The sequence below is a fragment of the Drosophila erecta genome, unplaced genomic scaffold (assembly GCF_003286155.1).
Source record: "Drosophila erecta strain 14021-0224.00,06,07 unplaced genomic scaffold, DereRS2 tig00000000-arrow-pilon, whole genome shotgun sequence".
NCBI lineage: Eukaryota > Metazoa > Arthropoda > Insecta > Diptera > Drosophilidae > Drosophila > Drosophila erecta.
This window is the reverse complement of record NW_020825194.1, coordinates 20,704,395-20,730,641: the sequence shown is the minus strand read 5'-3', so window position 1 is coordinate 20,730,641 and position 26,247 is coordinate 20,704,395. Positions and strand designations below refer to the sequence as shown.

At 43.8% G+C, this 26,247-nt stretch overlaps 1 protein-coding gene across 1 annotated transcript in view; it reads right to left on the bottom strand.

Annotated features, from left to right (window-relative positions):
- LOC6552005 (protein couch potato) overlaps positions 1-22,530 on the bottom strand; it is a gene marked incomplete at its 5' end in the record, with an annotated part of 48,624 nt that extends 26,094 nt beyond the window's left edge. The window contains 1 exon segment of the mRNA XM_026983884.1: positions 21,205-22,530. Coding sequence (XP_026839685.1) covers positions 21,205-22,530 — 1,326 coding nt within the window.
- Between the last annotated feature and the right edge of the window lie 3,717 nt (positions 22,531-26,247).

Here is a 26,247-nt window from a genome sequence, read left to right as displayed (position 1 = left end):
ACTTACAGAAAATCGAGTCGAAAAAATCGAGATTTATGCTGTACATACCTGCAACGAGAATCGGAGAAAAGTGTAAAATTAGCATTTTATTTCGATTTGGTGTTACAAGAGATCTAACGCTAAGTAGGTTAATTGATTTGAATTTTATCTTTGTAAATGTAAGTCCCTCTTGAAAATTTGTCTCTAGTAAGTGATTTTATCGAGTTTTTTGTGCGAATTAAAATGGCTTCAAAGAATTTATGACAACTATTTTTTCCCTATTTTTATCTCCTTTCAACCATGATAAAAAGGCTTTACGAAGCTTAGAATGGCTTCCCATATTTGCTGCAAAACTTAAAGCCGCTTAAATTCCTCACATCAAGTTTCCCCTGAGTTCTTAGTATTTATGCACATTGTCGCATAAATCCTTTGCATATGCATTGAAATGCGTCTAATGGGAGTTAAAGTTGCCATAAATAAGCAGGAGTTCTGGCTTAAAGGGTGGCAGGATCTATGGCATGTGGCAGGATGTGGGAGCGGAGCAGAGTAACAAGGACTTGTTGTGGCACGCACGTTTTCTCCTGGACACATGTACAACAACCGCTGGGTAATAACTGTCCTCGCACGAGGACGACGCTGTTGCTTGTTGTCCTGTTCGAGAGGATATCCTTCCCAGTCCAGTTCCGCCCTTCCAACACCCAACCCGCTGCTACTCAGTTTCAGTTCTCAACTGGGGTCCTGTCCGTCTGGCTGGAAAAACATATTTCGTATTTTATGCAATGCGGCGCATAAAACTTTGCGCTTAAGCCTTCCTGGCGAAAACACATTGCCAGGGGGAAGAACTGGGAAAAATTCTATCGAAAACAGAGTTAGCTGTTAGTCCGTGTTTCAAAAAGCCAAAGTGTTTTAGCCAACTACTCTTGCCAGTTTTTAATGTTGCTAATCAAGGGGTTTGCAAGTTGCCACTTAAAGGCAATGTATTTTTGCATAATTTAATCAAATAGGCTGTGCAGTCCTTGAATAATTTTCGTGTATATCATAAGGAATTCATTAAGATTTCTAATACTCTTTTCCAAAAATGTTATTATCTTGATTTAAGTAGTTAGCTACTTTGAGAGCAAAATTAAGGTTAGGTTAATCAGAAACGAAGTTAAGCTTGTAGATGTTGTTTTCAGCAGTCATGTGGCTTTTCCCTCAGTGCAGTGGCGCCGCATCTGACCAACGTCCCCGGATCCTGGCGCGTATTATCCTGGACCCCCTGCACCCCGCTCCATGTGGGGGGCAGTCCGTCAGGCGAGTGTCTCAACACATTTGGCACGGTTCGTTGGGGGCGCGTGACATGTATATGAGAAATTATTCCGTCGACTGCCCCTTTCGAGTTCCGAGCGCCAAGGATGGATGTGCATGTGGCGCACACTGCTGTTTTCATGCTCGACTGCCAGTTTTCCCCCGCATTTTATTCGATTTTCCTTCGCCGGCTACGTTTTTGCACCTTTTTCGGCTGGGGAATAATTTATTATGGCCCCATTGCCATTGGATGGCTGAGCGGCCACTCCTTCCTCGCTTTTCGCCAGTTTTTTCCTGAGCGAATGCATAATTCTTACTTTTTGCTTGGCCACAGGATTTACTCCACTCCTTTGACCTTTGGGCTCTTCATTCCGGATGGACATGTCATTGTAATGAAATTATTTGTCAGCTTAAATGATTTTTTCAGCTCTTTAAGTAGCACTTTCAGCTATTTAACTTTTTGTTCTCTACACTTGACTTTGCTTTATGAATATTTTATTATTGTTGGGCCAGTTGCAGGATTTTCACTGAAATATTTGAATGGCGTTGGGAAATCTCTGTGGAAAATCCACCTTTGCCACTCTCACTCGCAATCACTTTAGGCATTAAAATATTAATAACAATTTTGTGATGCATATTTTCAGGCTGATGGGCAGCGAGTCAATACCAAAATACAGGAAAAAACCGAGTGCAAAATAAATTGACAAAATGCAAATCAGCAGAGCAAAATGTTTTTCTATAGGAACCCGAACTTTCACCGGGGTATTTGTGACCTATGATCAATGCAATTCCGATTTTCAGATTGTCTGAAATTTAAGCCTGCGATTTGCTGTGCTAAGTCCTATATAATTATTTGGCTTTGCAATGAGTGGTATTTTAATGCGTCAAATATTTAAAATTTGAAAAGAATAAAAATATTTTTATTTTATGGAACGAAAGTGCCTGCCTTATTCGGTGATGGAAATTATTTATAGTTTCCGCTTCATTAATGTTGATATGTGTATGTGACTTTTGAGCCGCATCGATTTACATTTTTTCCACTGTATTTGGAAATGAGTTTTGCTTTTGGATGTGTAACATAAATGACTTTATGGCAAGCAATGGAGTCCCCTGAGCGAATGTTCTCAGAGGAGGAGAAAGAGGAGGGGAGGCGGTCGATTAATTGCCACCGATAGCGAATGGTAATGAGGCACGCCCCTTCCTTTCCCGCCTTCTACCGCCCCCTCGTGTGGCATGCATTGTGAGCACCTAATCACTGTGAAATCTGCCTAGGCAATGATCATTGGACCAAAACGTGACATAATTTGGCCTCCAAAATGGGTGGGGATATCTAATTGATGTTGCAACTGCTGCTGCACCCTTCCTAATTAAAGCCCGCACCCATTTCCTCGACGAGAACGCATTTAGGCCATTAAACCGTGTCTATGCGTCCGCTTTTTTAGCCATTTACAAAGTTCTGTTTCGATTAATCCATATTTAGTTGACATGGCGACGAAATTTATTGCAAATCCTATTAGATGATAATACTTTTGTTGCATCACACGTATTTGCCTTGCCAATTAGAATTGGCTTTTGCGCAATGTGTATTTTTAATTAAAGTTTTCATTTCGCATTGGCAGCATAATTAGCAATCGATATGTGACATAATTTAGTTGCATTAAAAACCTAGTTGCAGCTTTGTGGTGCTTGCAGGTTGAAGGCAAAAGAAGTGGCTCACTTACTTATTACTTGGCTTGGGCCAGCCTGACATTCATTAGCCCTTGAACTGAAGAGCCTTATTGCATTCAGGCCATCGTTTCCTGCACTTCCGGTTGGACTGTCCGTTGCTCCCTCTCCCACGATAAGCATTTGATTGGTTGGTTTCCCAGGAAACTGGGCCAAAGGATGCCTTTATTAAAAATTCCATTACTTCGCCACAGAATGCGACCCAAACTGACAAATCAAAATTAAAGTGAACTGTTGTAGTTCAGGGTAACTAGCGACAATGTTAATTGCAATTGTAATTGCTCTCGCACACACACACACACAAGCACTTCCTTGCAGCAGTGAAAATCACGGCAAGGAAATCAGCTTTTTGCTTTTCGCTCTCAGCTTCCCTTTCCCTCTATTTGCAGGTGAAATATGCGCTAATTAGTGTGCGCTCCGCAGAAGGGTGCAACATGGCTATTTCGGTGTGGTAGGCGAAAAACTGGCGCAGAAAGGAATGCCATTCACTTGCGAAGTACGCGAAAGCAAGTGGCAACAAAAGCCTAGCAGAGACGACAACTGCAGCAGCAGCCATATCAGGCTACCAATGCAGCAGCAACAATAGAACAACTGCAGCAGCACGAGCAACATGCAGCAGCAACACGCAGCAGCAACTACAACCATCATCAGCTCGAGCAGCAAACAAAACCAATTACAATTATATCTGCGCTTGGTTAATCATGTGAGTCCGCCGGAGAAGCGGGTATTAACTGCTGCTGCTGCTGTTGCTGCTGCAGCTGCCGTTCATGTTGCTGCTGCTGCTGTTGCCGCTGCTGCTGCCGCACTTTGCACGTTGCAGCTTGTTCCGCTTGGTGGCCATTGTTATCTGGAAATCCAGACTGGGTGTAGGCCAGTTTGCGGCAGAATCGTTCTTGAAAGGGTGACTCCCAATCGAGTCGAGTTGCTGCCGCAGCAGTAGTTGCAACATTTGCCTGTTTTTTGCAGCTCACTTCCGCCCAATTGTGAGCTGATGATTTGGCTTGTTTGTCTTTAACTTCCTGTTGGCACTTGGAAAATAGAAGCATGTACTCACAATTAATCTGTCAAATTTAATAGGCCAGTTCTGCTGGATAACATTAATTTTCATTTTAAGCTAAATATTTATGAATATTTATTAAAATGACTTGTGTTCTTTCTGGTCCAGCATATGGAAATTATTGCTATAAATAACATAGCATTGGAATTTAATATAGTTCTAACGATTTTTAGCCAACTGAAAGTTATGCCATTTAAGTATCGTTTTCCCTACTTCTCATTTAATTTTAGATCTCTGTTTATGAATTTCCATTGTTAGTAACAGCAATTTTTAGTTGGAATTTCATAAAGCTCTAAAGTTTTTTCCCAGCTCATTTGTGTGTCCTTTTTCTTATTTTCTCCTGTATTTTCCCATACTTTTATTCTCAGTCAACATTAGCAATGACCTTTTTTCGTTCTGTTTCCTTGCAGCATTTGCGGCACATGGCGGCTGTGGCACGTTAGATAAGCGGTAATCGGCATGGAAACATTTTGGGCAAATATGACGCGGCCGAAAAAAGTTATGCTTCTGTTGCAGAACCAATTTGCATTCATTTCGGACCGCCATTGATAGGGTGGCAAATTCCGCGCATTACGCATACGCAACGTGTTGCGCCTGCATCTGGAGGGCGGCGACCACATCAGAAACACCGATCACGTTGCCTAATCAGGTTGCCAAATCATTTAATGATGCGTCATACAGGGTCGGTGAGTATTTCAGTTGGTGTGTGAGTGTGTGTACTGTTGTCCTCGTCCAGGACATTTTAAATATGCGTCCATAACTGGGGCAAAAACTGTTTGCAAGCCTCCGACGGAATGCCATGTGGGGGTGCCTGGGTAAATGGCGAGTTAAGGTTGGGGGTCAACCTTGTCTGGTCGTTGCATTGGCAAATTGACGTTGACAGGCGGGCACAAGAGTGGAAACAGGATGAGGGAAATCGATCCAGCAGCAGCTGACAACACATGTTCCATTGATTTGTGAGTAGGTTTTGCTGTTGTCGGTTAGAGCTAAATTAGTTTATGGCCCCAAAATGTCAGATGTCCAAACTGTCGGGCCGTTTTACTGCAGCGATTTTTGCCAACAATAACAATGACGTATTTTTTGAAAATGATCTCTGGCTTTATACTTTTTGGAATTGATTTTATTTCATTCGCAGTCAGCTTGACTTTTAGGGCCATACATTTTTAACCAACATAAAAAATGTGCACACTTTTTCAATGGCAGTAGATATAGCGTTTAATATTTAATGGTTTCTTCCTATTTCATTTGAATTTAATGAGCTTTTATTGGTAAATATTAATGTCCAGCAGGTTGGCCTTTTTGTTTCGCATAAACGAGCTTAACGTGAACCATTTGTTATCCTTAAAGCCCACACATGTATATTTATGGCCATTTGCCGTACTTTCCGCTTCAAACTGAATCTGCGGTCTAACCACAATCCATGATTCAACAACAAACTGGCGCCCCCGGCAACCAGATTTTTGCAATTAATTTAATTAGCTTTAGGACACCGACACGGAAAAAACTGCATTTAAAAATGCTCAAAATGCATGGCAGCAAAATGGAAACATTTTAATAATTAAACCGCAAAAATGCTTACCTTGCTGTTTTTATTTGTACCTATTTGCGTATGCTCCTCTTGGCCCAAAAGAAAAAACACAGAACAGCAAATGAGCAATGCGAAAAATGCGAAAAACGCCGGCAAATAAAATATTTTCAAGCGCGTAATTTGTCAGCCTGGCAGGTAAAAAGAGCAGCAGGCGGTTTCGGCCAGAAGTGGGCACAACAAAAGCCCCTGGCAGGTCAGTCAGGCATTCTAGGCTTCCAAGGGATCAGCTCCTGCCATAATTAGCATCCCACTGTAGCGAACTGCAGAAAATGCAGCAGTAGAAATATCTGGCGAAAACGTCCAAAAAGCTCATTAACATAATGTGCGGTTACCTGGCCTGAAAACCCCTATTTCCCTAACCTTTTAGCCCGGCTGCTCCAGCAATTGCAGCTCGGAGATTTTTATTTGCCTGCTTAGACACGGGCTTTATGAGCAAATCTGCGGTCCACTTAATGGGCCACAAAAAAGCAACATAAATAGTTTTTAGCATGGCTGCGGCTGCTGGCTACTTTTCACTGAATTTTTAAGTAGTTAACGCTGGGATATTGTTTTTACAATATATTCACAGTTTGGTTTAGTGCAGCTGCTAGGCATTTTCATTTAATTATGCTTTAAAGCGATTTTAGCCGATTCATGGGGATTCATGATTGATTGAATTGAGAACGAGAACAAATTACTAGGTTGCTTGGGAGCATTAAACATCGGACTGCCTTAAACGGTTTAGCCCATTAGGAGGCTGCTGCATATATTCTTTCCCCTTTTACATCTTTAAGTGGCTGGTTTTTATGCAAGACATTCTCTTCTTACACATTTAACTTTTGCATACTATTGAACCTGGCTTAGTCCTGGAACAACGTGCCTGGCATGCCGAGCACTTCCTCCGCCATGCAAAAATTCCCTCGACACCCGCACAGACTGGAGTGTATCGCACATTTCACTTTGGTTTATGAAAAATTCATAACAAAACATTTTTCCCTGTCACGGGCCACGACACAACAAATTTGAAATGGAATTCGCTGCCACCCCATACACACACGTTTCTATTTAAATGTTAATGCAATTGAAGTACTATGTGCCCCTGCATCGCATCCTCTTTCTTAGTGCAGAATCCTTGAAGTTGTGCCACCAAGTTTGTGCCACAATTTTAATAAGCCATGGAGCCCCATCGGTGGCAACAATCACATGGCTGTAATTAAATGAAATGACGTCGACAACTCTGCAGAGAACTTCAAGCCAAGACCAACGCATTAATGTTACTTATTTCAATCTCGAAAACATTCAACTCTGAGCAGCTTACTGTTTCTATTTCCTTTCTATTCAGTTTTTTTTTTTGCATTTTTCCTTTCGCTCCTGGCAATTGGCGCATTTGTATTGCTAAACCAACAGCGATTCACAACGCCAAGCTGGCTTAAACGATTCTACATAAATATGACAAGTTGTCGCCGGCGAAGGGGGAAAGCCGCAGCCAAGGATGATTCCCACTTTTCCGCAGTTTTCCGCCCTGAGACATCTCAGGACATCCTCGGCCAGGACAAGCATCGCTTGCAGGGCGGGGGAAATTCTGCTCAAGTGTCGGGCGACGCTTATGAAAAGTCATGTGATGTATTTGCGGCCATTAAAGTGGCAAAATGGCTGCCACACACACAATACGCACACAGTTAAGCAGTTTCAGGAGTGCGTGTGGTAAAATGAATATTTATGTTGGCCATGTGGCGTACACATAATATTTTCATGGCATTTATTAGTTTGTTTGCAAAGCGGATGAGGGGAAATGGGGGCCAGATGAGCATGGGAAAACCTTTTAGTTAAATGTCAAGAGCTGCGGACAGTTTTCATCTCCGCAAATCATTAATCAATTTGCCGCAAATGTCATCGTCACCTGGTCAGAAAAGATGCAAAAACGCAACTGAGCTAAAATTATGAGGTAGACTCATACGGGTACGAGTATATGCTGATGATGATATTTCCCAGGCGTTAATTAACAGTAAAAACCAGACAGAGTCGACTCGCCTGGCAGGCGTGACCCGGCAAATAAACTTTAACCCCGTCAGGCAGCATATCTTACACTGCAAAAACCATTTACCTCGAGCGGAATTTAAGCATTGATGCGCATAAAACTGATGAGTCTTTTAATTACTCCCCATTCAAATATCGAACATCAACTGGTGAAGTGCCAAATTTAATTACAAAAATTAATCTGAGATAAAATTCGCCATTTGACGAGCCATTAACCAAAGGTATTTTTTTCTCTGGACTAGCGTGCCCTGTCAACCAGTTAACCTTTTTCCGCCAACTGCACTTTTGCATACGAGTATATGCAACATGAATGTGGCAAATGCAGTATTTTTTCAGTTTTATTCCCTGGCACACATATGTGTACATTTTTATGGTCTGCTGACAAATTACGCGAACTTTCCATTAGTGCGAGGCTATGACGAGGGAATGCCTTTAGAAGGAGGAGGAGCAGGAGGAGGAGGAGCTTCGTCCATGACTTGTCATTTAATGTTCAAACTCCAAAGTGGCTATGCCGAACGTATAAGCCTATTCCCAGACGCAGACTCCGTGCAACTGCCTTAAATTGCTTTTTAATTGTCTAGGACAGGGTGTTTCTTTCGCTGAAATTTCAAAGCTAACCAGGCAAATACCCCATGCCGCCCGCATGGAGCACCTGTCGCCGACAAAGATTAATCTGTTGGAGCTCATTAAAATGTCAGTTTTAATATACATACAAGTATATAGCAAACACCCTCCTGCAGGCGGCAGATTTATTCCAGGGGCCTCTAAATAATATGGCTACACGCCAAGTTCGAGGAAGGATGTGCGGAAACCTGGGCTTTGTTTCAGGCTTCGGGCGTAGTACTACACCCAAGTATACGAGCACAAACATATAAAAAAGGCCACAGCTCTCGGAGCCCTTGATATATGGTCCAGCTATCCAACATGCATCATTTGCCGAGGCAGCAGGCGGTGGGGCGGGATACTAATAAATTTATTACATCCACACGCATGCTGGCGGAGTTTGAAAATGGCGATTCCAGGGGGTAGACACACGCTAATGATGTAACCACATTTGGTTAGAAAATTATCTGCACATCAAAAGGTGGCGGTGTGTGGGAATTTCGGGCGGGAACGGAGGGGAACGACATGTTTTTAATGAGCACTTTCAGTGGTTTTCATCAGAGACTTAAAGTTTGACTTTAAGCCACCTTCGCCGCCGTCGTTGGTGGCTTAAAAGTTTCACCATCTCATCTCGTTTCATCTACATACCATGTACCCCCCCACCCCGCACTTCCTGTGGACAAATTGGCTTAGTCGAAGTTGCTTAAGCAAAAGTTTGGCTTTAATTTCGGCTTAGTCTGCCATTAGGCAACAGCTGGCCACGTTCTGGATTCTCGGTTCTGGCCGGGCTATTAACGGACCATTTACCGAAATGGTTTTCTGATTAGATGCCAAAGCGGCCCGGCTAAGTCTCTTATCAGGGAAAAACTACGCCTCTGGTTTATAGTTGCAACTGCCACTCAACTTCTGGCCCCAGACGCTGCTGCCCTGCCTAGTCAGTCATGAGATGATATTGCCGCGATAAACTTGATGGAAGTGTCTGCTCGTCTGCTAGAAAAGGGGGAGTGAAAAGCGGTGGGTGGGGCTGGGTTAGGGAAAACTCGCAGAGCAGCATAGCAGAAATTTATCAAAACTGGGCAATCTGCCGGAATCTGTTTCCGTCTCTTCGCTGCTGCCGAGTGTGTAAAGTAATTTGTTTACCAAATGACAGGCTGGCGATTCTTTCTGATTTTAGGGGCGGGCAAGTCGGATTTCAAATGAAATATTTAATTATGCGCCAACGCAACAAGTTCGTTTACACCATCTTGCAAATGCGTTCAGAGTTTTGCTCCGGCAATTTGGGGAGTGCGAAGTGGGGCTATTTTTAAACAATTTCAAGGTGGGCCAGAAATGTATAAGGCAAGCCGAAGAATTTATTTAAAAACTGCAGGCGAAGTAGCATAATTTAATAGCTTTTTATTTCTATTAATTGAGGACTGCTCTTTGTGCAGCGCATTCATTTGGATTGCAAAACAATTGAACCTATTTGATTTGCGGTCGTTTTTATTTGATTTGAAATGGTTTTAAAACCATTTGGCCAGTGGGCCGGCAAAACTGGGTTTAATTTAGGAGAAGGAATTTGTTTATTTGCTTTTTATTAGGCTTGCAATTTCAATTAGAATGCGAAATGGAATTGTGAATGCATTGCTTGATGTCTAAATGGCAATAGGTTTTAGTTCAACTGTTAGACGAGCTGATTGATGGCACGATCTTTGGCTGACATAAGCAAACGCGATTCATCCACTTAATTGGTTTAATTAGGGCTTTGCCAAGCATTGTTTCACTTGAGATGATGAGTGAGTGGTCATAGTCACAGCCAGATTCGAAATCGCTTTCAAGGCAATCAACTTTTGAGCCAAACCGAAGGCGCTTGATTAATATTTATTATTTCATTAGCTCATTACACCACATGCAATTGTGGGTGCTTCTCGAATGGGATTGGATCCGAATGGATTGAATTGTGGTTGCTGGTAATTTGAGCGAGAGGCCTAAGGCTATGGGCGTGGCCGAAAAGTGAATAAAAGTAATCATGGCTGAGTGTGTGCCGAGGTAACTGGATAAGTTGGGCAATTCCTCGGAGGGGAAGGCTACTTTTTGTATACAAGTATATTGGGTTAGCAACTCGGCTTGCATAAGTCGCTTTTGTAATTCGAGTCAACACCTCGAAGCCCCCAGCTTAACCGCACTCGAATGTAAACATTATTTCTCCCTTTATGCATAAATGTTATTATTTTTCATTTCCATCTCAGTACAACTTTTTGCCATTTTCCATTGTGTCTCTGCTTGGCAGCGAAATGCCATTAGCTTCCTGTACTTGCCACTCTTAATTGCTGCTGCCTCTGCCGCCTCAGTTTTTGTTTCTAATTTGTCAAACATTAAACAGAGGGTCGTAAATAAAACAATCAACTCGAGACATTTGGACATTTTGCAATGAAACTCGTTGCTTGTTTTCGGTTTTTTTTTTTCGTTTTTGGAATCGACGATCCATGAAGGTTGAACGACGATAGAGCATACACCAATCTACTTAGAAGTGGGTGTATTTAACCATGGGAAATTTGTGGGGCTTGGAACGCAATAGAAGGCTCAATATCTCGGTTTTAGCGGCTTTTTGAAGGGTTTTCTCCACTGTTAGTTGTACACATTCATCAACATGCATTAGACTGGCTACAAGCCCAATCCCCAGATGCATTTTTCAATAAGTGTCATCATTGCCTACATCTTAAAGTGAGGAACCAGTCAGGGAAGTGACTCTTTGAGCGGCTGAATTCACATTTCAATTGAGGCAACATCATCAACTATAATAAGGGGGCAATCTTTGCCGCCATTGTTGCCCCGCACTCACGACAATTGCCAACTGCGAGTCGTACGAGACACAAATTAGCATTAGTATGAGTAATTAACTTAAATACAATAGAACAATTTAGTTTTCCGAAATGCGCGCAGCGAGAACAACAACGAGGCATCATTAGGAGGGGCGACATTGTGCGACTTTGCTTTCCGCACACAATTGAAAATTTTGCAAGCTAAATAAGGCTTTGGGTGGGTGGGGGAGGGTGTGGGTGGCGTTTTCCGGCGGACTGTCGACATTTCGGACGGTAATTACGCGACAGCACGTCAACTGACCGCTCCAACGACTATCGAAGCCATCGTACTCCCACTTTTCAACCCCTCAACGAGTATATGACCGGCATTATGCACCGTGCATATTTGATTTTCAGCTGGGATTACAAATGTTCGCTGGCCGTTGAAAAACTTGAAATCGTGCATTTAAAGAGGATGTTTTGGGGTGTAGCTGTATAATATGTGTGCGATTTTTTCCATAGCAAATGGACATTTCATGACCCAAATTTGTGTGCCGGCTAATGAGCTTTTGATTGAGCATATACTCGTATTATCTTTTTTTTTTCATTGATATTCCTGTCAGCCGAGCGTAACGAGAGTTTTTTTGACTACTTGCGTGTGGTTTGAGATAAATTCGAATAGGTACACGAAATTTGATAATCCACGTAATGGGCACATACCTGCAAAGATATCAAAAACACAAAAATTGTATTAGTTACATTGCGTTTGCCAAGCACATTCAGCTTAATTAAATTTTGGTTGGGCAAGAAAACATACATGGATTTTAAAAAAGTATTCTGCAAATGCTGAATCAGCAGTTATGCAGGAATCAGCGCACTTAACCCATGTTGACCGGCGATATTTTTCCTCGCTGTTTGCCAATGTCCCTCCAAATGGGTTTTCCCCATTCATTGACAACAATGCCCATTCAAAATGCTCGATTATGTTTTCTATGCCCAAGTGTTTCTACTGCCCTTTACTCCTTCTTTTTGGGGTTCTCCACACTCGGTTTTTTTCTTTGAGACACCAACATTTTGGAATTAAGCGTCGATTCCTTTCTTATTTGCCGCCTTTCTGCAAACTTCTTCCTGGTTCGCCTTTTGTGACGTAAATAGGCGGAAAAGAAAATTATGTTTACGCAAGGGGAGCGGGGATTCAGTGGCAAGGGAGTTTCCGCCGGTTTCAGGTTTCAAACGGTTACCCTTTTGAAAAAACGACGCCTTACAGTGGGCTAAAACGCTTTTGAAAGGGGGCAGAAACTTCCTAAGAAAGTTTTATTGGGTTATAAGGAACTAAACATTTTTCCAGCATTTTTTATTCCTCTTTTTTGATAAGTATAAAGTATACAAACAATTAATAAAGACGCTTTTGTGAAACGTATTTCTTTCAAATGCAGTTTTACTTAAATCCATCTTACGTTTGAAACTTAATGCATAGCACATAAATTTATATGGCTTTTCCACTTTATCGGAAATGTAGTTTCTTCCTACTTGCCTGGAAACAACTTCCGCTGAATCCCTTCGATGGCCTCCAAGGACAACCACAGTGCTTCCTGGCCGGCCGTAAACTTGCACCCTTGCGTGGCACGCAAATTAAATGAATTGCTTACCCAGCTACATGGATACCCATACCCACTCCCTGACTAGCCCCATTCCACCACTCTTTTGCGCTGCCATTAAAATCATGCTTCAATGGTTTTTGACCATTTTTACCCGCTCTCTGTGCTGTTGTTGTTGGTGGCCTCAGGATTGAATGAAGTTTTTTTTCAGCTTTGTTGCAGCGCACAAAAAGTTCCGAGCCAAGTGGCAAAGTGGAACGTGTAGCGTGTAGCATGCCCCGCCCACCAATCCTGTTCTAGGTAAATGAACCTGCTGAACACTTGCCTGCTAAATGATTTACGCACTTTGGGAAATTTAATGGAGCAATTTTCCCCCAGTCAGTTGGGGGGATATCTTGAGAAATCACCATGGGCTTTAATTTGTTGAATCAGCAGGGTGTGTCCCCAAACACTTACGCTATTTCATAAGGAAGCGCTCTTTAAAAAATGCTTTGCTTATGTTAAATTCGAGAAACTCTATGCTTTCACATAGAGATGCTTTCACGTATCAGAAAAAATGTTTCTCCTAACCGAATTTGATACCCCAATTACCATATTACTCTATGTAACTGTGGGTAACCTCAGTTTCGTTTTCCAATCCTTCGGTGTTATTCTGGGGATTTTTTTTTGGATTGTTTGCTTATTGATGTCCCCTTATTGAGGAATCTGACAGACAGCCATTCTTTCTCCTCGGCTTGCATAAAACATCAAAAGCTGTGTGAAAACACAATCCTCATCCCAGGCTTTGCCCATCGCACATGCTAAACAAATAAGGACCATGAAGCTGGGAAATATGAGCTAAAAAATTGTGGGTGGAAAACCGAACCGAACTGCTGGCGGCCCCTAAAGCTGTGCTATGATTTTTTCCGAGTGCTGTTGGTTGTTCTCGCTGCAGTTCGTGTTGTGCTTGTTTTGTTTTTCTGTGTTCGAGTGCAGAGCGCAAAAAAATCGCATAAACAAAAGGCGCCCTAAAGTTGATTTCCGGTTTCCGCTCAAATGGCTGCCTCAACCGCGACACCCCACATCCACCAAAATATCCGTGTGAGAAGTCCGTGCGAGATTGAGTGCAGCTGCAGGGTAATTGTGTTGGTATGCGTGCGCGGGGCGTGCGGGCTTGTGGGCGTGTCCATTGGGGTGTGTAAATTTCATATTTTATGATTGACTCCACCCACACAGTTCGGAGAACTGAAAAGCAAACAAGAACACCGCTGCCTGCCACCAAATATCACAAAATCTAGCTTAAGTCCTGTCGGTTGAGTGCGTTCGCTACAATTTATAAAACTGCATTACATTTTAAAATGTAAAATATAGAACAAATATTTCCCTCACACTCCAGCAGCTCAAGTTGGCTTCTTCAGGAGATTCACAAAATCCACGGCTGATGTCAACTGAACTGCTTAGTTATACTTCTTTGCTAACTGATTGGATGAACTGCCCTTGGCCTAGCCACTATATATACGGGAATCAAGGGGGAATCTTGAAGTAAAACTGCGAAACAAGCTGAATGTTCGCTTGAGTGCAGATGGGGCTAAAATGCGGCTGTTCGGCGGGGGAAATACACATGTTCTGGACTGCGGCCTAATTATGATGGACGGCAAACACTTTTGGTGTTCGGGGGCCCACTAATGAAGCCCTCCCAAGTGCGACAGATCAAACACACAGCACGCGCCGTCCAAGAATTGTTTCGACTCTCCAAGGAACCGAAGCGGAAACAAAGCAAATAGTCAAAGAACCGGCGAGAGGAGCTTGAGGCAGGCGGGGACGAATGGCGCACTCACACAGAGGCAAATCGTGTGGCATGTGGCAGTGTCATTTGTCTCCGGCCTGTAGAGGATGTTGATCCGCTCCACGCCCCCGCTCCCCCACTCCCCCAAAAAGGGAGCTTCCTGATTGCGTGTTGTCAGCACATTACCGCCAGCATGTTCAACACATTAACGTTTTGCCAAGGGGTGGTGTTCCTGGTGGGGGAGTAGGGAATCTGGTGTATGTAGGTTCCTCCATTCATTTGGTTTTGGGAAGATATTCTCAATATAACTGTAATCAAGTAGGGGTCATAAAAATGTTCAATAATTTTATAAGGAATTTTCGAAAAATCCTTTTATGGTGTGTGCTTTTATTTTTCAGTAATCAGAAATACAAAAGTTATGGTGTACATTATTAAAAAAGGCATCCGAAAACCTTAAATATTTTTGTATTTTTTTAAAAGGCATTTAGCCCACAATGGTATTTCAATTCTGCTCTTTCTTAGAAATGTCTTTGTGGGAAATGCACAATAGAAAACCCTTTTTCTTACATACAATCCTTGTTTATAGAGCCAACCCGAATTCAACCGCAGTGTGTAAATTAAATTTTCCGCAAGGCAGAACGGTCAGCTAGCTTATAAATTTTCAATTGATGGAAATTCACTTTCGCCATCCCCTCGCCCTCTCCAAGTTCCACTCAACTCCATCAATATTTAATTGGGCTTAACCTTTTTCAACCCACTCGCCGTTGACCGCAGGAGTTTCGACTCCAACTTGGCAACAGTTTGTCCACCTCCACCTCCAGCTCCAGCTCCACGACAGAAAAGAACAACAAAGGAGGACAACTCAAATGAAACTTCAATTATTCCACGTAAAAAATAAGCAGCCGAAGGTGAGGTGTTTTCCTTCGGAGGGTTGAAACGGTGGCGTTTTGGCCTGACCATAAACAGTAACTAAAAAAGGCAAACCGGGGGTAGCGAATTTTTATTCACTTTGTTGTTTCTGGCCTTGTCACGATTTCGTGTTTACAAAGAGCATTTTGTGGGTTGAATCTTTCCTTTTGCCGTCGCCGTTACCTTTGTGCCAAGCCGGCCATTCCCAAAATGCCCGTTTGCACTTATTTGTTTGGTGATTTGTTTGACTTGCGTGTCGATGATGACACAACACAAAACATCGGCAGCACCAACAACGAAAAAGGAGCAGCACAAGCGTTAAGTGAAAATTTCGCCAAAAGGGGGGGGGCCAAAGCCCCCATAACACCCACACCAGCGCCAACAAACAATCGAGGAAAAAACCGGGGGCCAAACTTATAATAATCATAAAAAAGGCAGCAGGCAGCAGACAGCAGATGTCGCATTGCATACAAAAAGGCGCTGGGAGAAGGAAAATGAGTGGAAAAACGTGCGAAGAGAGGAAACAGCCAACTGACCGGAACCGGAAATTGTTGCAAATGTCAGCAGCATTTTTGTATATGCGTGTTTACAGACAGCCTTATTTATTAGTTGGCCAGAAATCGGTGGGTGGAAAAAACGACGCAAACTATAGGAATTTTCACAACAAATCGCGGGAGTCCGACGGAAAGTTGCTCGAAGTACGAAAATGTCAGAGTATTTTTATAACGAAAAACAGTTTAAAATATTTTCGCTAATATTTACGTATGCCCTATGATCATAAATACTGTTATAAGCCAGTATTTAAAAACAAAAAAGCACAAAGATGATCATCTTTAATCGCATATTACCTGTAGACGAAGTCTTAGTCTTCGTCAACCACTATAATAAATCCACCTATCCAACAAATACATTTTAGGGCACTTAATTACCTGTGCTTCACTCTCTATCTTTTCCAAATTGTTTTTCCTGGTGTGTTGATGGGAATTCTCGTTTATGAGGCTTTTGCATGTTGCGTCGGTTTGATGGCAACGCATAAACAAGAGCACGAGAAAAAGCACTGTATTTAGAGCAGAGACAAGGCGACTAATGAGTTTTAAGGGGCCAGAGATGGGGCTCCAGGGTGCGATTTTCCAAACCTAATGAGCACAGGAAACAAAGGGCGAAAAAGCAGCCGCAATATGGCCAAATCCGAAAAAGGAATCCCGCCTGCGATTCCAGAAACAGTTAAAAGAATATTAATGATGGCCGGAGACCGGGCGAAGAAGTGGACTCCGGAGGAATTCCCTGCGGGTCAGCTCCACAAACATGGCCAAGAAAAGTGTGCAATGTTGCCGCAGTCCTATGGCTGCACAGCATTCTTCTCGTCTACTTTCTTTCTCGCCTGTCGCCGCACACTTTCTTCCCTTTCACCCACGCACGCATCATTCTGTAGCTGGGGTAATTAAGAGTTATGGGCCTGGGAGTCGAGGCCGAACAGAACTTATTAATTTCTGCATTATTTAAGCGTGTAATTTATGTGTTCAGCTGGCATTTTTAATTGCATTACACGGCGGTAGGTTAATGCATGTTAAATGCATAATGAGCACCGCAAGCCGATAGGAGGAGCAAAATGCCACTGGATGGAAGTGTCACACACGATGTGACGTTGCATGGCGTTTGTTTTATTAATTGAAGTTTAATCAGCGACAGCTGCCACAAGTCACGTTCACATTTCCCATTTCCCACATCACCATTTCCCAGCAGTCTGGGAAAGGTCAAACTTGATAGTAAACCCACTTTAAATGTTCCCCTGCGTCTCATAACCATTCCGAACTAACTTCAACTATCTAAGATCTTTTCTAAAACGACTTCCACTTGAGTGCAGCTTAAGTTCGACCATTTTTATGTTGGCACCTTTGGTTTTACACAAATTATTTCCGATAACATCTTAAGAGCCTTTACTTTTCTCTCCTTTCTCGGCTTCAGCCTTTTAATAATTTCATTTAGCGCGAAATTGTCTTTAGCCAAATTGAATTAGCCACCACCCATTTCTTGGGAGCGGGAAAGGCATCTTCTTGGTTTTTTCTTTTCACACAGTTTTATAGAGTAGTAAGATGCACTCGAAAAAATCTTATCAAATGCTTCGCACTTCAATTGACATATATTAGGTGAGCAGTGTATTTTTATATGGGTACATTTTAATTAAATATCTGTGCTAGACCATTATTATCAGTAAAAGAAATTTATTTTCAGTGTTCAGTATTCTGGTCATCTTAACCCAAACTTAAGAGTTGACACTTAACTTGGTCTAATGGCGATCAAGTTGCTTCAAGGTCTTGGCCGCAAAGTGGACATTGTTAGGGAGAATGGCGAAAGATGGGAAATGGAATTTAGAAGTGGCTTAGGCGGTGCCCAAACATTCGACCACGTAAAGCAATTTGCCAACTGCATCGATGTTAGCTTAAAAGCCCTGTCAAATAAAGGAAACGGAAAAATCAGGAAACATCTCGTGAGAGAGAGAGAGAGGGGGGAAAGGAGCAAGGACAAATAAAATGCAAATGTAAATAGGTAAATAAAATACATACAGTTGGCATTTTGATTTCAGGGGCGGGAAAATGTGTGAAGGGACCATCAAAAGGGGCGTGAGTTGTGTTGGCCAAATTCATTGGGCCAAAAAGCATGTGCCTTCCCTTTCCCTCTCACAGGTTTTAGCCTCGTTTTTTCGGTTCTCTTTTTATTTTTAGCCCTAGCCATATGGCATATATACACACTACTCTAGGTGTGCAACAGTTGAAAACTTTTCTTTCTAATTTGTTTAGACAAGCTGACAGTCTGACGCGCGCCACCTAGTGGCCAAAACTCTCAGCTTTGATGTACTTTCGGCCATTATTCTATTTGCAATTTTGCTCACAAACAACGGCAAATAAATAAGCAAATTGAAAAAATGTGAAACGAAATAACGCAAACAAACTGGTAAACTGGAAAACTGGAAAACTGCAAACTGTCAGGGGAGTGAAAATGGAAAGCGGTTGGCAGGAGGAGCAGGAGGAGCAGTTGGAGTTGGAGGCCAAAAGCAGCTACCGTTTTGGCACATGGCAATTTCCGTTGAGTGCACATGACAAAAATGTGGAATGTGCATAAAAAGTGCCACAAGATGGGCTCCTGAGAGAGGGGGCAGGGGGGAAATTCCTTTCGCAAACTGGCAAAAAGTTAAAAGTTTAATTGTGCGCAACTTTGGGCAGGATGTGATGTCAACCCAGGCAACCGGCAGGGGCCAAAGGACATCTGTGACAAGTTCTATTAAGTTTATTTTATATATTCTCACATTTTGCATTTAAACAAAGCAGAACGTGCTGCCACAAACTCGTTGTTGCAGCCAGGGGAGTGGAGGCGGCGCCGGGCTACGTACTCGTATGTGGAATCTGCAAGGGATCTGGGCACCGGAGGTCACTCGATTGCATCACACACACTTTTACGTGGCAGGTTGCGCACACTTGACTGCTCGATGGCCCCAAAAGTGCGGCACTTGCATCAGTTTCAGGACTTCTGGGCGGGACTCTCCGATCGCCCGCCCATTAAAATATATCCCAAAATGTTTACTGCTCCGTTAAACACTTGAGAAGGAGTGCTGGACTTAGGACTGGATTATTGTTTGATTCACTGAGTTATACAGCATTTCGTAGTTAGCTAATTCCTTGATAAATCTCAAGGAATTAATCTCTAATAATAATTAGCGCATATTATTTGTTCCCACTTTAAACAAGTTGAAAAGCGCTTGAATTTAAACTTGAGCTCTGCGGTTTTTTGAGGCAATGCCAACATGTTATTTTTAATCAAGTCCGAATTTTGCGCAGTGGAGCCAGGGGAATTGGCTTCCTCGACTCATAAAACGTTTAAATGAAAGAAAAGCAATATGTTGTCGCCCGCAGATGACAAGCAAACATCGTGGCCAGGATGCACTGGGCTTCGGAGTGTCTAGTCCTCCGGCTTGAGGTCTCTGTAAAATATTTACCAACCATCAGCCGCTGTCATACTTTTTTAATTGACTTATCAATAATTCATGCAACTCACACACACAGAGTGCCAGAGTGAGGCCCACATGTGAAGGGTCGCAGGTTGGGTGGTTGGGTGGTTGGGAGGTTGGGGCTGAGAATGCATACTCATAAATACAAATGAAGTCAGATTGCAGTGTGAATGAATAGGACAGCAGAGAGAGTGAGCGAAATGGAGAAGCAGGCTGAGGGGCAAGCAAAAGGTGAATTGCATCTACAACTCTTTTGCAGGTTCAGGTCAACGACATCCACTTTCTGTCGAACTTACCATCCTTTCACACTGCAGGAAGATTGCCTTCGTTTACTTTTCGGCTTGATATTTATTTTGATTAATTTAAGTCTGCTAGTCAGTCAGTAATATTTTTCATTTCCATGTGCAGCTTTATCTTCCGCCGCCCTGGATTTTTCTGGCTAGAAACTTGGGGGGCTTGCGGATGGTGAAATGCAAGTGGAGCCAAGTGATTGATGCATTTTTAATGCGAATTTCCTTGGACTATATACAGCAGCACATCCCAGTTGGATTAGGCTAAGATTTAAAAATCTTCTAAATATATATTCCCTGCCGCCTTAAACTAAATCTGCAGCCTTTGCGTCGGCGAACTTTTCCCATGCCATTAAGCTCTTGCCAACTATTCCGCAACCTGTGCGTTAGGACTTCAATAAATTTCCCAAAATCACGCGCGCATAAAAATCCATAAGCGTAGTTGGAATGGGAAGAGTAAGACAAAAGTAAGAGCATTTCTTTATCAGGGATAAAATCAAATTTAACGCATCGCTCGGTAGTAGTAGTAGCCCCCCTTTCCTAACCAAACGACGGCCTTTGTGTGCGTGTAAGGCCACGTACCCACTTGACATGAAGGTGGTGCAGCGAGGTCGGTGGTTTGGTGGTTGGGTGGTTGGGTGGTTGGGTGGCTGGGCACGTGCCGCGTGGATTACGCGTGGCACGCTGCTGCGAAGAAATATGAAAGGAAAGCAGCGTGAAATATGTGCAGCATAAGACAAGGCGCATAATCAAAATGTAAGCAACAACAGCGCAGTGCAGCACCAATGGCTGCACATGCCACTTACACAAGTGCAAAGACGTCGCCCCAGCCCCTCGCCCCTCTCCACGGCTTAATAAAGCAGCAGGCTGTCGTCCCCCCTTTCGGCCAAAAACAAAGGGCGCCGCACAAAAATGTTACACCCGAGCTGCCAGTTGATGTAGCGCACCATTATTTCAGGGGATTTTCTAAGGGGTGTTGCTTGTATTGGGCCAGAAGCACTCGACATATCGATCATGCTTTCTATTGCAGGCGAAAGCGGGCGAAAGTCTTTACATGATTCGGCTGAAAGCGAATGATTGAAAAGGATGCTTTCGTTTAGGAACTTTTAATTTAAGCTCTATAAATCCAAGTCATAGAAGGTGCAAAGGGTGTGTCTTAGAAGCATATGAATTAAATGATGCTATCAAAATAATTTAATATAGTAGCTGCTAGAAATTGCCAAGACGGAACATTCGCAGAAATTTAAACTTTAAACTGAAGACGGTGGCTGCCGAAAAGTAAAACTTGAAGTTTCTTGAAATCCAAGCCACCCAAAGATAATCCCCAGAATAATTTGCATGGACCTTGCTTGCTTATGTACATAAATGCAAATTCCGGCCCAAATTCTAGTACTCCACTTAGAGTTTTCAGCTGCCAAGCTAAGTTTGCGCGACTTTCCACCGATTTATGCAATATTTCAGTATGCAGGATTCCGTATTCCCCAAGCTGTCACTTTTGTGTCGCATTTCGCTGCTGGGCCATTTCGCCCAACTCTATCTGTATCTGCAGCTTTTTCTATCTTATATCTTTCGGCTCGGCTCGCGGAATGGAAGCTGTCACTCACCTCTTCCTCATTGCTGGCCGTGTTCACCGAGTCCATGCTCTGCGAAAGTCCCAGCGGGGCCAGAGCCATCTGATTCTCCATTATGGCGTTGCTGCTGCTGCTGCTGCCGCTGCTGTTCAGGTTGTTGTTGCTGTCGCTAACGGCCGATGTTGCTGGTGTGCCAGTTGCTGCTGCTGCTGTTGCTGCTGCTGTTGCAGCGCTTGCTGCTGCTGCGGGGGCGGCGCTGGTGACGCTGCCTGCCGGCGAGGGCGTGGTCGGCGCGGAGGCGGTCGCGGAGTTGGACTCGTGCGAGTGCGATTCGTGGGCGGGACTGTCCGGCAAGCTGCCGCCGCTGGTCGGCACAGCAGCAACGGATGTTGCAATGGGCACCGCCGCTGAAGCTGCTGCTGCACTGCTGTTGCTGTTGCTGTTGTGCTTGTTGCTGCTGCCGCTGCTCAGAAGGATGTGCTGCTGCGGCTGCTGCTGCTGCTGCGGTGCGTATCTGTGCAGCTGATAGCCGCCGTAGTGGGCCAGAGATTGCTGCTGCTGCTGCGCCTGGTGCTGCTGTTGCAGGTGCTGATTTAGGAGAGCTGCTGCTGCCGCCTGGTTGAACTGGGCCAGTCGCTGTTGCTGCTGCTGCTGCTGTTGCTGCAACTGGGGTGAGGCGGCGACTGCGTAGGCAACCTGCTGCTGCTGCACGGCCTGCTGCTGCTGCTGCTGCACGGCCTGCTGCTGCTGCTGCGCCTGCTGTTGCTGCTGCTGCTGCTGGTGGTGGGCGGCGACGGCGGCCGCAAACTGCGTCGGATGGGCGAAGCTCAGCTGGTGGTGGTGCGGATGCGAGATCGGATGCGAGTGCGAGATCTGGTGGGAGTGGGCGATCTGGTGTGTGTGCGTGATCGGGTGACCTTTGACCGAGACGGGCACGGGCACGGGCACGGAAACGGGCAGCGGTACGGACACCGGAACGGGCACGGGAACGGTCACCGGCAGCACGGAGACGGCGGCGGCACACTGGCGCTTGGGCGACGGCGACAACACCTGTGGGGCACTTGCTGGCGTCTGCGGCAGCGTCGGCCTGCGTTTTATCGCAATCGACGAAATGGTGATGGCTTTTTCGAACACCGCCTGCTGGTTGTTGTTGCTCGGATGGCTGCTGCTGCTGATCTGGTTGATCGGGCCAATCGAGGTGAGGGGGTTGCTGATGGCTGCTGGCGTCGTCGGCGCTGCTGGCAACAGGTGTTGCAGTTGCAGTTGCGGTTCGGCGGCTGCTGCAGCGGCTGCGGCGGCGGTGGCGGCTATGAGCAGTTGATGATGGCTGCCCAACAGTTCCTGGTAGTTGGCTATTTTGACGAGTCACTTGAACTGCGAAAGAGCAAAAAGGAGAGGATATTAGCAACATTAATAAACATAATAAGATACATAAAAGAGCTTATATGTTCTATACAACTAGACATAAATGTCCCTAAACATTATATATTGCAATTCCCTACTTATCAATTTTCGCAAGTAATCAGTTCTTTCGTTAGACGAACTGAAGTTCTGACGTAAACAGAAGTCAAATATTTGGCCAGCGTTTGAGCTATTGTCTTTTCGTAGATGTATGCAAATAATACATCGATATGTCGAAATACTTTCGGGTTTATTTAGCATAATGCAAATGTTTACATGGGAGGCAAAGGGAGCACGAAGGTCTTGAACAACACTGCATAAATCAAAAGCAAATATGACGACAAATGTGTTCGATGCGACGGAGGGTGAGATGAAAAAGCAACTGGCAAGCATTGACATTCAAAATATACTGGAAATATCAGCTATGCAAAGCTTATCGGTGCTGCACATAAATCAAACTTATGGAGTGCTACTTGGTTAACCGATAATCGAAGCAATACAAACTCTCTAAATTAAATGTATCTCAACTCGATCACAAAACATTTCCATTCAGCAGCTGTTTGTCCCAGCCATCTGCATCTAAGATTGCACACATATGCAAGCATGCTAGGAATGCACATAAGCATAGTGCAAGCACAGAGTGCTCTTTCTTTCAGTGTAGCGCACACAAACACACTCGCACACTTACTCTTATCATAGTGAGACATCAGCAGCAACAACAACAAGGCCAGCTGGCAACTCCATTGCGTAGTTGGGTACGGAAAAATTTAAATACACAGAGGCAAGCAGCAGCGGCAAAATGGGAATAACAGCAACAGCAACCGCAAGGCAAACAAACAAACAAACAAACAAAACCCCAGATACTCAGGGCAGACTATCCAGAACACACAGGAGAGTGGGTGGGGGGGGGGAAACCAACTTGAAAATTGAGCTGACAACAAACCGAAATTGTATTACAAACGCTCGCTTGAGCTGGCAAAAATATGCACATAACTAAAGTTCAGATCCCGAAGATATGTTTCGGGATCTCAATATGCATATGGATGTGAGTTGATGTGTAAATACATGCGGGCTGGTACACAAACAGGGCTTTGAATGCGGATTATAATGGAGCAAGGACGGAATCGAGCCACCAGCCCCACGTCGCTCCACCTCGACGCCTGTGAATTGTATCTGTATCTGAATCAGTATCTGGCGGATGATTCTATGCAGCTCGCTCGGATAAATCCACATACTTTGCATGCGAGCATGACAAAATATGCAGGCGATAAAACAAACTTTCGGGCTGCTAAGACCTCATCAGCGTTGAGAAGGAAGTCGGTTCAAAACCTAATACGAATTTAATGCGACCCCGCCAATCAACGATGATTTGAGGATGGCCGCTCTAATCCTGTATGATTAATAATTGATCACAATATAACCGTGGCAGCCGCACAATGAATTTAAAGTAGTCAATGAAGCACCCAGATCTGTGTGGGCTTAGATAAATAAGTGGGTATATTCAAAAGTGTGTTTGGTATCGAGTGGCGTGAGATTTATGGCCCAAGATAAATGAGCGGGCGGTCCACCGGGCGTATGCGCAATGGCCGAAAAACATGCGGAACACATCATACACCTATAACGTAGCAAAAACTTATGACATACTCGTAAGCATTAATATTTGCCAGTCATAGTATCGATCATCAGGCTGCGCCAATGATACTAATGAAATTGATTTCCATAGGACCAATTAATTTAACACGAGAGCCAACAACAACTTGTTGTCGCAATTTGCGAGATCAGATAATGCGATACGGTGTGTATAATAGAATTGAATTTCTCCCAAAAGGCCTGGGCTTTGATATCGAATTCTCTGTCGCTCTTTTCCCCCCTGAAATCTGAATTCTCAATGCACTTTTGCAGCAATAAATAAGTGACTAACACTCGCCAGGCATTGTTTGCATAAGCAGCGGCAACAGCACTACAAATTCTAACAAAATACAATGGAAAAAGTCGGGGAAAACCGGGTTTTGGGGGGACGGGCTTACAATGCAACCCGGAGAGTAACAATACTGCCGGTCGTAGCCTGTCTGTGCCATGGCCCTGGAAATTAGTCGGTAGAAATGTGAAAAAAAGTGTACAGAAAAGGTCGGAGGGAAAAAAAAGCATACACAAAACAGCGAGTCATAAATATTGCTAATGAATTTCCCGCACGCTTTGCTAAATAACAACAATAACAAACCGAACCGAATCGAGTCGCTCTCGTAACTATGCTGAAACGGAAGTTGGGAGCGGGAGCATTTGTTGCTTTGTTTTGGCATAAAATAAATATAATTAAATGTAATTTTTATAATGACAAATGCCTTTGTTGTCTGTGGCGCGCCCTCACCAAAAAAGGGGAAGTTGAGCAATTATAGCCGAGCTCTGAAAAGCACATCCATGAAACCGAAACGAACCCAGAAATTGTGTATCCCAAATAGCCAGCGTTAAATCTAGAGCAGCTTACAGATCAATTTTGTTGGCTGTATAAAACGCGAGTTTGCCCTCTGGCAAAGTCGATTTGCCTGCTGTTCGCTCGATTAGCTGGCTAAAGGCCCTATCCCTCCACCTCCCTCGCAATCAATCGAGATCCACTGTGGAATTGTAAAAAAAACTAATAGATGCACGCCCACGATCCTCAGGGGCATTATGATGATGATGATCGGATGGCAAACGAGTTTTGCCATAAAAATAAAGATGATTTTGGCCAGATCACTTGTCAGCAACTGAATTCGCAATTAGCATTGCTAATGCGTGAGGATAGACAAAGCCCAAAGTACTTGTATCTGTAAGTACGCTGCAAGTATCTGCAGCTCCCACGTGATATTTTTTGTTTGTTGCGCATTCCGCTCGTTGAAAGCACTTGAGATAAATACGATGTGTTATAGATACACTCGTTCGTCGCTCGACTTGGATGCAAATGTATCGTGTTTCGTGCCAAATGCCCAAATTTGTCAACAGTTCGTCATTATGATGATAGCTAGATAGATTGCTAGATAGAAGAGCCCCAGAATTGGATGAGCTGACACGCCTAGTGGCACTAGAATAATAAACTCGTCTCCATGGGCCAGGTGGTTCTGGCCATAAAGTGGGCAAAATATCTACTGTCATTGTTATTGCTCTACACTCGCAGTTGCATAATTAATATTTAATATGACAAGCCCAAAGCATTGCCAAAAGTTTTACCGAGTGAAATATTCTGTTTCTCAGGTCTTTCCAGCCCAATTTTATTTAAACTCTTCTTTTGTACACTGCTCTTCATTCGCAAATGTGACGAACCGTGTAGTTTCAGGCTGCTTAGCTACTTAAATGCAATATATTTGGGGGATATTTTAGGTATAAATAAAATATAATTTATATTAAGAAGACATAATTATTTTACATTCTACAGCTTTTCATTTTCAGCTCTTTGCTATGTTTGACTTTTGGCGCACTAATTCACATTAGGAATGACCCAAGGCTAAAGCCGCAGGGCATTGAAAGTTCGGCTTGTTCTTCAAGTTCTTCCGCCCGAATGTTTGTTTTCGTTTTCAACTTTTCCCTGGCCAAAAGGACAGGGAGAGGGGGTGGGAGAGGCAGACTCGTTTTTGGCTCGTTGCGATGCTTATGCGCCGCATATATTATGATGCTCGAGCAACATTTTTTATAACTTGGCAT